The sequence below is a fragment of the Phycodurus eques genome, chromosome 12 (genome assembly GCF_024500275.1).
Source record: "Phycodurus eques isolate BA_2022a chromosome 12, UOR_Pequ_1.1, whole genome shotgun sequence".
Classification (NCBI taxonomy): Eukaryota; Metazoa; Chordata; class Actinopteri; order Syngnathiformes; family Syngnathidae; genus Phycodurus; species Phycodurus eques.
The window spans coordinates 10,700,001-10,712,551 of record NC_084536.1 but is presented as its reverse complement, the minus strand read 5'-3'; the positions used below and the strand labels follow the sequence as shown (position 1 = coordinate 10,712,551).

General features: G+C 41.5%; 1 protein-coding gene across 5 annotated transcripts in view; it reads left to right on the top strand.

Moving 5' to 3' along the window:
- The window catches only part of hdac4 (histone deacetylase 4), a 143,313-nt gene that overhangs the window by 105,558 nt on the left and 25,204 nt on the right, over positions 1–12,551 (top strand). For all 5 annotated transcript variants that reach the window (XM_061691208.1, XM_061691206.1, XM_061691205.1 and 2 more), the window contains 6 exons: positions 1,813–1,859; positions 4,177–4,284; positions 6,956–7,011; positions 8,634–8,721; positions 10,922–11,041; positions 11,139–11,236. In XM_061691208.1, coding sequence (XP_061547192.1) covers positions 1,813–1,859; positions 4,177–4,284; positions 6,956–7,011; positions 8,634–8,721; positions 10,922–11,041; positions 11,139–11,236 — 517 coding nt within the window. The remainder of the gene's footprint in view (positions 1–1,812; positions 1,860–4,176; positions 4,285–6,955; positions 7,012–8,633; positions 8,722–10,921; positions 11,042–11,138; positions 11,237–12,551) is intronic.

Here is a 12,551-nt window from a genome sequence, read left to right as displayed (position 1 = left end):
TTTCAAAGGAACCCACCATTTGTTAAAGGAGACATACTATGCAATATTTCCCCAATTTAAAACAGTGTCCAGGTGCCTAAATAAATAGTCTGACATACACGAACTTAAAATCCACTTGTCACACGATGGTTGAAATTTCTGTTTTTGGAGGGTAGTTCAGCTTCCATTGCCATGACGACCAATGGCAAAGGTAGGGTGTTGCGACGAGGCGAGGGCTACTCAGTGCTGCCAAGATAGCTAAGTCAAGTTTATTTATACAGCCCTTAATCACAAAAGAGACTCAAAGGGCTTCATGGGCTGACAGTTGACAAAACTTCTACAACATCCCCTGGTATAGCCACTGTCCAGGATATGAGGAGGGGAAGAGAGAGGAGGAGTGAGAGTAAAACAGGCCAAAATCCAGACGTCAAGGGGTAAGGTAGGGTGAGATACTATTTGCACAATAGGTCTGGGTTAACCAAATGTGAGAGTGTAGAAATTAGATGCTACAATTTTTCAAATAAGCAACTAGCAACAAATATAGCAACTTTTTGTGGCATTACTGGAGACACTGCAGCTTTGCTTACCTTTTCGCTTTGACATAATAGTGCTTCTTTGGCGCCTGGCTGTCACTTGATAATGGCAAATCTTTTGCCTAGCCTAGCTGCCAAATTATGGGTGGAGAAACTCTGTGTGGGGGCAGTTATTCTGTAACACAAAATTGTGAGAGTCTGAAAAATTTGGCAAAATTTAGAATGGCTTGCCCATTTTCACAAACAAAAGGTTAACTTAGTTGTTTGATTTCACTTTCATGGTTGGGCAGGCACTCCAGAGACCCAACTATTTTTATACAAGAAATACAGTACATTTTCCATGTCGTCCTTAAAGAATATGCTATTGTCCTGCTGTCAACACTTCATGTTGTATATTCTTCTTGATACTCTCTGTTTTTGCTCCATTCTCATGAAACAGATCCTCTAAAATTGTGATTCTCCCAATAGACCTCATTTGATGTGCTTGTTTATTTATTTATTTAATTTTTTTCCCGCCACTCAGGAGTGGCCTTCTATACTTACTCAATGCTGCATTAGGTCACAAAGTCAAATGCAGAGTTTTGGCAGGTATGTAGCAATTTGTGCACGCAAAAGCAACATTCACACCTACGGGCAATTTAGAGCCTTGAATTAACCTACCGTGCATGTTTTTTGGGATGTGGGAGGAAACCGAAGTACCCTGACAAAACCCATGCAGGCAAGGGGAGAACATGCAAACTCCACACAGACGAGGCCGGATTTGAACCAGGGTCCTCAGAACTGTGAGGAAGCTGTGCTAACCAGTCATCACCGTTCCACCTCGATTAATTGATTATGTTATTTATAGTTTTTCACCACAGTGCAGCAGAGACCGACTTTTTGTTTTTTTGGCCAGGGACCGGTTTCACGTAAAGACATTTCGATGGGTAGGCATAGAAACAAATAAAAACAAATAATTGAAAATACAACACACCTTTATGTGAATTATAGTTGCTCTAATTAGTGAGAGTCTTGCGAATCATGTTTCTCCTCAACAAAACAGCCGGTCTCATCTTTTGTCTATAGCATCGTGTGTTGTAAGGCAGTATATTTAGGTGGGCTAAAAAATAAAAAATTGGCCCAAATGAGGTCCAATCGGAACCAGACATATTATTCAGATGGGTGATGCTATATTGCCAAGCTGTTTTGCCTACGCCCTCTAATGTGGGCGTAGCATGGCGTCAAAATTTGATGATCATTCTAAGGATTCATTAACAGGTGTCATTTTAATTGCCTAATTTTCCCTGCTCTTTGCTCTCAGGTTCCGTCAGTCCCATGTTTGTGAGATTACCGTGCGGAGGCGTCGGGGTAAGTCATTACTACTAATTCAGATCTAACATTCTACAAAAGATTTTCTGCATAATTTAGCATGTTAATATGTCTGGTGTTACAAGTCAATCACCAAAACTATTGTATGTTGTTACGACATCAAATCAAACAGTTGATTATCCAACTTTTTTTGGTGTAAACAAATATACTTAAGTTGCTGCACCCACTCACTCTGTGTCCCCTGGCTCAATACTAATTCCATTCCAAACACACATGCACGCGTATACACACACACACACACACACACACATACGCACACATGCGCACACATGCGCACACACGCACGCAGACACACGTACACAATCTTAACCACACTTGCACGCACACACAAACACCGCCTCTCAAGCACCGGAGGCAACAAAAGTTGTTGCTCGCCTTTCCGCTGCGTTTGTAATTGTAACCAGATGTGTTGTGTGCATATGAGGTGTGTGCGTGCATACGTGTGTGTGTGTATTGTTTGTACCACAGTGTATTGGGATATTAGTTTAACAATTTAATTATTTTTTTTGCCAAGTTTAAAGTGTCTATGATAGCTTTTACCTGTAAGTGTATGTGCCCCCATACACTTCCATTAACTAAGTCTTTCTTCATTTCCTCTATATGTCCAAGAACCTCCATCCTCCCCTGGCTCTCTCGCTCTCTCTCCCCTTTCCTGACCTCCTTCCCTCCCTCCGTCCCTCCCATGGGCCTTAACGGCTTGCTGTGGTGGGAACAATAAGAGCCAGAGCTCAGTTCTGCTCTTTATAATGGCAAATGGGCCTAAATTGTTGTCTTCCTGTCATACACATGCATACAAAATGCGCACGCTCGTTTACAGAGGAAAGGGGGGCCTAAATTAGGCTGTCAGCCTGTAGAGAAACATCATTCCATCATACCATTACACTCCCACGTTAGTTTTTTTTTGTCGTTTTTTTGTTTTGTTTGTTTTTACCTGATGCCCTTATACATATCCCCTCTTGCCTTGATGCAAAATAGCTCCAAGAATTTGCAGTTTTCCCATACTGTTTATCTACTACAAGCTGATTTGAATGCTACCCTCGTTTCTATTGTTGCTCCAAAATGTTATAGATATTCGATATTCGTCTTTTTGGTGAAATTTCAGGGTGAACCTCAAATGCACTATAACCTTTACAGCTGAACTTAATTTCACCTTCTTTAAACTTGTGAACGTACATGGCATTTTCCAACAAGGAGCTGAAACGCAAAATTCACAACAGGTGTTTGATCTATTCAGTTTTACAAGGACGTTCACGTCTATGTTTCTCTGTGATCTCTCAGTATATCTGTTGCAATCTGTTGATGACACTTTGTGACACTCAGCTCAGTGTCCACTTCCTGTTTGGTGGCAAAAGTACTATTGATCAATTGTTAAATGGCATCTTTGTCTCATGATGTCAAAATGTGAACAGCATAATGAAGAGGACTGTTTAAATACTAATTTGACATTTATTGGTCCATTCATGGATCAAACAAATTTGTACATTCAAAACTTTGGAAAAGTTCAAATTAAGTTCACCCGTACAGGTTATAGTGCATTTTAGGTTCATCTGAAAATTCACCAGACCTTTTTACGCATGCCTTATTGCATGAATGTAAGGATAGCAACAAAATGTTTATTTTCATCAGGCCCATCACATTCATCAGTACAAACTCGAACAATTTATCCAGGTGTTAGCCTTTGGGAAAACTAACTAATAGAGTAAGCAATTATAAATCTTTAATACATAGACAGATTGGAAGGTGCCGAGTGCAGCTGTCTAATTTTGTGTACCACTGGCTGGTTCTCTGTCTGATAGAGAAAAGCAGGCTGGCAGTCTCCAGTCGGTAAGAAAGGTTTTTAGTTTACATTTGAAAGCCGCAGCAGAGCTCTGGCATCAACCGTCCACGGCGCACATTGAGTGTGTGCAGTCCAAACACAATGACACACAAATCTCCCTATTTTTTTTCCACATCCAGCTTCTTCTCTCTGTGTTCATCTGTCTGCACTATCTACCATGCCTGATGGAGGCTTTTCATATTCTCATGTACATAACTTTGTTTACAATCTCTCGAGGTTGAACGTACAGTATGCGGTGTGTACATATTGGTGTTGTGATGGGGTGGTCTTGGCTTTAACCAACCATCAAAGAGGGAGGCATTTGCCATCAGAGACACTATACTTAACAATAATTAAGATTTGAAATAGTAACACTAATCATTTGAAATGTTGTCACGGTTTATCATTCCCCCCCCCCCCACACACAAAATACCAAGCCAACATTGGTCATGTACTGTATCTGCCTCTCTATTTTGACAGGTGGACAGCGACACCATTTGGAATGAGGTCCATTCCTCCAGCGCAGCTCGACTGGCTGTTGGCTCGGTGGTGGAGCTCGTCTTCAAAGTAGCATCGGGAGAACTGAAGGTTAGTTCATTCAGCCATCTCTTCCAGGAAAGAAGAGACATTTGTGGTCCTCGGTTTACGATGGTAAACGACTGTTCTGAAGGCAGCCATCTAACCCGAATTTTTACTTAGGTGGGAACGTGTCAGAGTCTCACTAACCTTTGTAAAGTAAAGTAATAATCACGGTCAATATTTGTGTGAAAAACACTTCTAGACAAAAATATCAAAAAAATCATATGAAAAACAGTAAGTACAGCAGTAACTATGCGTGACTTTTTGCGCCGCATCACCATGTATTCTTACGCAGTTGCTTAAACTAGTTCATGCAAAGCCGTTCAAACATTAAGTACATGTTAGCTTGTTTCCAATCAACACAATTTAGGTTAATTAAATGACTTAATGAATACTTATTGTGCATTTACCTGTCAGTTTGTATCGTCCCCGGTGTCTGATGCCATAACTTCATCTGGTGCAAACTCAATGGCTATAGGCATGACAACGGTCCTACAACAGAAACGACAATCCATTCATCCATTTCCTGGTTGTGTGTAAAGGCGTATTTCATTCATCGACAACTAATCGATCATCAAATTCATCGACAACCATTTGTCAATCGATTAATCGTAGACAAGCAACCATTTACCCTCACATTCACACCTATCGACAATTTAGAGCCTTCAATGCACGCAACATGTGGATAATGGATTATTCCTTTGCTCGCGCCCATTATGAGACAGGTTGTACCTGTTGTACTAAACATATAAACTTCAAGAAAACCCACTACAAACCCCTCAACCAGAACTAGCCCATCCCATGGTGCCCGCCAGCCAGCCTTCCTTTGTCTGTGCGGATGGCTGCTTACTGTTTGAACCCAGCAGGGCGCCAAGCGGCACAGGGGCCCTCGCAGACGCTTACGGTCCCGACTAACAGGCCCGATTTATTGGCCCGAGGCGGCAGCCACCTGCCGAGCAGATTTCGCACTTGCCGTTGGCTTAGCACCCACGTACCGCGCACTAATGGCTCTGCTCAAAGGAACGGTAGTGCGCCGATTTAGCCAGATGGATTCCTCTATGTGATTTCAACGTTTGGTCGTAATTACAATTAAGTATAGTAAACATAGGGTTAGGGACTGAGCCCTGCCACGAATAATGAAGAATTGTGTGTAAATTGATAATATACCTTAAACCATGATCCCAAAACAGTTATCATTTCAAAACTGCGTTACCCTTAAAAATAAATGCTACAGATGCTAACAACCCTACCTAAATTTAGCTCCTCCCCGACATATAAAAATGTTAGTCTCTCAGTCGAGATGTATCACTTCAACTTCTACTTCAATACTTATTTGACACCAGTTACTACTTTCCTCTTAGTCATGGCTTTGCTGCCATCTTGTGGCATCGTATAACGTTACTATAGGTTTCATAATCCCAAAATAAATTAAAGCAGTGTTTCCCCATGTTATTGCGGTTGTTTGCACCCCAGCAAAATTGCATATTTTTAAAGTGATCATTTTTATTGGACATTAGCGTACTGTATGCTTACTGTAATGCCCCCACTGTATGCTTACTGTAATGCCCCCACAGTCAGCGATGCGCTTTCATGGGTTTATGAAATGAGGGAGAACAGTAAAACACAATGAGCAGACTCACTCAAGAGTTGTTGTCGGCCACAGCTCACTCCCAGGCACTCCCGACGTCACACGCCAGCCCACCAAGCCCCGCCTCTTAAGGCACATGGATGTAGTCACGAAAATGCATACTGTATTTTCTATGAATTTTTATGCTTTCAATTTTTAATTTTATATATATTTACAGTCGATTTAAAAAATGTGTTTTAATAAACAGAGGTTCACTCTAGGTTAATTCGTAAATAGCAAGCCAGTAGGCAGTAGTTCATTGTATAATAATAGTCTGACCTAGTGGTTACTATTGTAACTCTTCTTAAAAATCAACAGCAACTAGGAGAAGAAGCCCACATCTTGTGTGAATATTATGAATTTGGGGGTTAAAGTTGACTGTTATTGACTCGCCCTCAACTTAACCCGATTCTAACACATACACGCACACACATACACACACACACATGCTTACACACATGGTCATCTGAGGAGCCGAATGACCAAATTCCACCTGCGCCAACAACTGTCAGTGCCACAGGATGCCGTAAATCGTCTCTTCTCACACCTGCGGCCGCGCTCTCCCTCGCGTCCATCTCTATTTTTTTTTCTCCAAATAACGTTTCTATGCATGGCTATTTTTCTGCTACTTAGAAAAATAATGTCGTCAGTGACGCTCATCTGCTAAGTTATACAGCCGGCTTTTTAAAGCCAGCTGTACAAGTTGTCTCTGGCCTAATCTCCCGACTGGCTACTAATCCACAGCAGCTGACTCAACATCATTAGTCCATCTTGGCTCACTTAACATCACCCTGGACATTTATCTCATGTCCCCAATAGCAGTTGGGAGTCCCCCAAAACACGCTTCAAGAAGAAACCTTTCTAACTCACTCTGGTGTGTGTGCATGTGTGCGTGTCTCTATTTTTGTGTATGTTTGAGTGTGTGAGAGTCTTTGTGTGTGTCTGTCAGCATTTGTGTGTGTGCAAGTGTGTTTGTGTGTGCCAGAAAATTCCTGTTGTTAAAAACTGCCGGTGGCATGACTTTAAGTAAATAACTTTAGTGTTCTCTGACAGAACGGTTTTGCGGTTGTACGACCACCTGGCCACCACGCGGAGGAGAGCACTCCTATGTAAGTAAATCATCAATTTGAGCCACAACAAATTGGGTTCCCGCTCAGACCTTTCATATTACCAGCACTTGTTAATGCGACTATGTTGAGAATTGAAACGTTCCACACTCATATTTAAGGAGACATCATGTGCTTCACAATTTTAAAATAATTCCAATGCCAATACATCTTTTGTGACCATGACAACTGGAGGTAGGGCAGGGGTGTCAAACTCATTTTTGTCACGGGCCACATTGTAGTTATAACTTCCCTCGGAGGGCTGCTAAAACTGTGAACCCATGTAATTGAAAGATTACCTTATATACTGTAATTACATACAGTATACACAACACATTGATGAATAACCAGTTTTGAAATCAGAAGCCTGTAAAAACATGTTTTTCGACTATTACATTTATTTTCAAAGTGGGATTGATAACAAAAAAATGCTTGCAAATATCTCAATGGTATTACACCAGAACACAATGAGCAATTTTGATTTGCTTTCGCGGACTACATAAAATGATGTGGCGGGCCGGATCTGTCCCCCGGGCCACCAGTTTGACACCCGTGGGCTAGGGGCTTGTGACTTCTACTTGCAGATGTGGAGCCCAAAGTGTATGTGTGTGTGTGTGTGTGTGGGGGAGGGGGGGGCTTGGGGGGAGATGGATGACTATAAAGACTAGAAAAGCTTTTTCACTCATGGGGGCAGTACTTCATACAGTAAGGAGCATAACGTCAATTAGTCTGCGCATCAGTGCGCGTTGACAATTTGGCCAATTAATCAAGTACAGTATATATACTTATATAGCAGAAGCTAAAGCTGTTTGCAAATGCTAATCTCTGCATCCAACATAAATCTGTCTCTTTCCTTTGACATGATTCACAGAGTGTAGTTTAGCTGTGGCTTGGAAATGGCAGTTTCCAAATCATGGGTGGAAAAACTCGGTGTCACAGACACATTTTGGAAAATACATTGGTGCCTTGAGATACGAGTTTAATTTGTTCGGTGATGACTCCCATCACTAAAATGATCTTTCCCCACTGAAATGAAATGCCATTAATCTGTTACAGCCTCCCCCCCAGAAAAAACAACAACAAACATTTTTGTAATGTTTTTTTTTAAATTATAAAAACACCACTCTATAATATTGTACTTCTTAAAAACATACAGTAATAATGTAATTAAATAGAATGTAAAAAATGAAACAGTTTTTACCAAATTTTTTGCTTCACTTTTGCTTCATTGTGCTGCTCCTTCTGGTATGTGTGCTTTGGCCACCTGGGGGAAGTACAATTCAGACATACAGATATACTTTACTTTCCTCAGTAAGCCGCAGTAATATTAATTGTTTTTCACAGAGGATAGTGTTTATGGCTAAGAATATTGTTATATTGTCTGTCTGCATGTGTTGTTGCATCGTTTGAGCTCAAATATACGTCTTACAAGGTTGTTGTTTTTCATTAATTGCCAAACTGCTGCTTGTTGTGAAGTGAGTTCATTTGGATTCAGTGCAACTATACAGCAATGTCTACGTGTGCATGCAATACAAACACTGTAATACAAAAACAAAACAAAAAAACTCAAATAATAGAAGTTATTAAAAATGTTACCTTGCTCTCTCACTTACCTCCATCCTCAGGGGATTCTGTTATTTCAACTCAGTGGCCATAGCAGCCAAGCTCCTGCAGCAGAGGCTCAATGTCAGCAAGATCCTAATTGTGGACTGGGTAAGTTCCACATAAAACACACAGTGGACTTTGGGTTGCAAAGCCGCCTGATTGGCTCATGAGCGACAACAAAAATGTGAAAATGCACCATTTGTTTTCCATTTAAACAAGTTATATATAATCTTTCAAACAAAATATCATTAAACCATTATTTTTCAGCCTTTATTGCAGCACTTCGTACCCAGCCAATACATAATTTTTTCACGCAGTGTGCGTGGTTCGGCAACTAGTTTTCATCAGTGGCTAAACACTCATCCACTGGTTTTGCGGCAATAAATTTTTTTAAACGTTAACTCACTGTTGCACGATGTAACAACGTCACAGATTACAGCCAATCAAAATACAGATTAGCTTTCACACACGGCAAAAAATACATTTCCAGGTTTTAAGATCGCAAGACCCAGTTGGCCACCGCAAAGCCATACATCCATCCATCCATTTTCTGAGCCGCTTCTCCTCACTAGGGTCGCGGGCCTGCTGGAGCCTATCCCAGCTGTCATCGGGCAGGAGACGGGGTACACCCTGAACTGGTTGCCAGCCAATCGCAGGGCACATACAAACAAACAACCATTCGCACTCACAGTCACACCTACGGGCAATTTAGAGTCTCCAATTTATGCATGTTTTTGGGATGTGGGAGGAAACCGGAGTGCCCGGAGAAAACCCACGCAGGCACGGGGGGAACATGCAAACTCCACACAGTCGGGCCGGGGATTGAACCCGGGTCCTCAGAACTGTGAGGCTGACGCTCTAACCAGTCGCCCACCATGCCGCCCAGTATATACAGTATTCTTATATTGCATTTTACAAAAACACTTCACTATATGATTTCATATGTACCTGTGGATAAAATAATGAAGTCTGCAGTCACTGTCGCCAAAATGCACACAAGTGAGGTACGTAGCGCACCGGTACATTCAAGTGAATGGGGGCGAGGCCTATATCCCCACTCTCGCTTTTATTTTCACCCACGTACTTTCTCTGGAGCAATCTGCTTTGCCCTTGACTGTTACTCTATCTTGTTATGGTTTAACAAAAGTGATACAGTACAATAAACTGTATATAACGCCTCAAAGGCCTTTACAGGCTCCCAGTTTACCATCGCAAGTGTTCCATAAATCAAATCGCTCAATGTGGGTGTGAGTCGTCAACTGTTATTCTTTTGCGACGGTCCATTCCAAGTCAGTTTTAGCCACATTGCACGGTGTGTGGCAGGCCATACTTCCTTGACACCAATTGCACCTCTCCTATTGCCTAATGCATTTGGCAGCATCTTGTATAGGTGAGTTTTTCAGCAAATAACTGAGGATAGGTTCCACAGAAAAAAACACAAATTGGTAAATTTGCGAATAGCGCACTGCGATTAGGCGGGGCTTCACTGTTCAAGGCTACCACTGAACATTTCTATAACACCATTAATAACTGCTAATAAGCTTCTCATGGTTTTTTTCTTAAAAGGCCCTGCACTTTTCTCTAGTTGTGTAACAGTTCGCAAAACACAAAACAATCATAAACAGATGACTCGCGACATATTTGCTGGACTTGTCGTCCCGAGTGCTTTGAAGAGTGCATGACAAAACCGCGGTTGTGTCTAGGTGGAGCACGGTCCTGGCTGCTCGTGGCTATTCTCAGAAGCCTTTGAAGGGCCTTTTCATTTCCTCTCTGTCTGTCGGTCTGTCTGTTACTGGACAAGTTGTTCCTCCAGCACATTGTCATGCCACTCTGCCACCAGACAACGAGGATGTTTTGGGGTTGAGTGTATTAAAGCGTTCTTGTGTAATAGACACTTGAGTCTTTTAATAGACACCATATTGTTGACCATCCCTTTTTTTTAAATTCGTAACAGGCTACAGTTACCGTCGTCTGTCTTTGTCTCCTTGTACAATCCATTTGTATTGCACATCTCATGAGGAATCACTGTTTATTATCATTCTTCTGACTATTACTAAGCTTTTACGGGGCCTCAGAATACCCAGGAATAAGCATTTTTGCCTCATGGTGGAAATGTATGTATTTTAGAGGTTCAGAACTCAATTTTAAAACTTTTTTGCCTATGTCATCAAATGTGGGAAGAACATGGCTTCAAAGTTTGATGATCATCTCGACGATTTGTCATGAAAATAAAGACCGTGAGAGTCCCTTCTTGATTTTATTTTGTCTTTAGTACCCAAAACTGACTCTTTATTTTTTTCAAAACCAGGACGTTCACCATGGCAATGGGACCCAGCAGGCCTTCTACACTGACCCCAGTGTTCTTTACCTGTCGTTACATCGCTACGATGACGGCAACTTTTTCCCTGGAAGCGGAGCTCCCGATGAGGTACCGCTCTTGACCCCCTCTGTTCAACGAAGGTGTTTTAAAAAATTTAGTTATCCATTAATTCATCACTGACTCAAGTGTTTGCTGACAACTTTAGGTTGGCAGCGGCCCTGGTACTGGCTTCAATGTGAATATGGCCTTCACTGGAGGACTTGAACCTCCCATGGGTGATGCAGAGTACTTGGCAGCATTCCGGTAAGATTCTGTTTGAGAACCATATTTCTTTTCTTGTGAAAATGATGTCATGCAAGTGAACGACCTTTTACCCCGTCCCATATAATCCTGAGGCAATGGCGAGTACGGCTTTCATCACCATGACGACCAATGGCACAACTAGGAGGCTAGAGTCGGAGCCCAGAGTGTATAAAGAAACAAGCACATATAAAGACAATAAAAGCATTTTCCCTCGTGGAGGCATCACTTCATACACTACACTTCATACACTTATCAACTAGTGTGCAGATATGTGTATGTGGCGCATGCAACAGACTCATCCGCAAACAAAAATACCCCCCAACTCGCACCGTGTTGACAAGTTCACCAGGCAATACATTTCTGTGTTTTCTGCCTATTCGAAGCTAACACTGTTAGCTAATGCTTATCTTTGCCTCCAATTAAACCTAATGCAGCTCTGCTTGCATACATTTATTTAAATTAGCCTTACTGTTACATAACATAACTTCAAAAGGGCTCACTCATATACACATTTTCAGAAATTGGCAGGTTATTAAATATTAACTCGGTTGTTTAATTGTACACTTGATGTCTGAGAATGACCCTCCATAAACTCCACTATTTGTATAAAAGCAGATCAAATTTCAATTTTGCCTAATATGCCACCTGTAAATATAGTTATAACCTCACAGACACACGAAGTCCACGTTGGTGGAGGTGTCTAAAAGAAGTATGTGATTTCTATTGGTTTCAATGCTTTCTGATAACGACTCAATGGTTCTTAAACGACAGATATCAAACCAACAGTCGGCTGTCTTCTAGCAGCTTTCAGGCACGCAATCTCCTGGAAGCGCACCATATTTTTTTAACGCTTGCCAGACCCCGCTGCGATCGCCCTCTCAATCATTTTTATCCTCGTCTTTATCAGCATGTGCGCCAATGGCAGCTGCCTAAATCAGATCTATCAAACTGCTCTGCTTTGTGGTCAAAAGGTGATACTATAATCCAGATAGTGTGATGTGATAAAATTGTTTATATTCAATGTAATACATTAAAGTATGCATACCACCTTTACTTGGGATAGGAATCATAAACCACTGCTTTTCGATAAGCTTTTTCGTCTCTTGAGAATCTTTGAGAAGTAAGTCCCCTGCTTTTTTATTTTTTAAACATATCTTTACAGATGAGTGCATACTGGATATGCTCCTATCTCCTGGGCTGAATTGAAGAGTTAAAGCAAACAAGCCCATTTGTTTTACTTAATTCCCTCACCCAATAAGAATCGATGAGAATTGATAAGGATCGGATCGAGAAGCAGTACATTGTCCCTCTATAA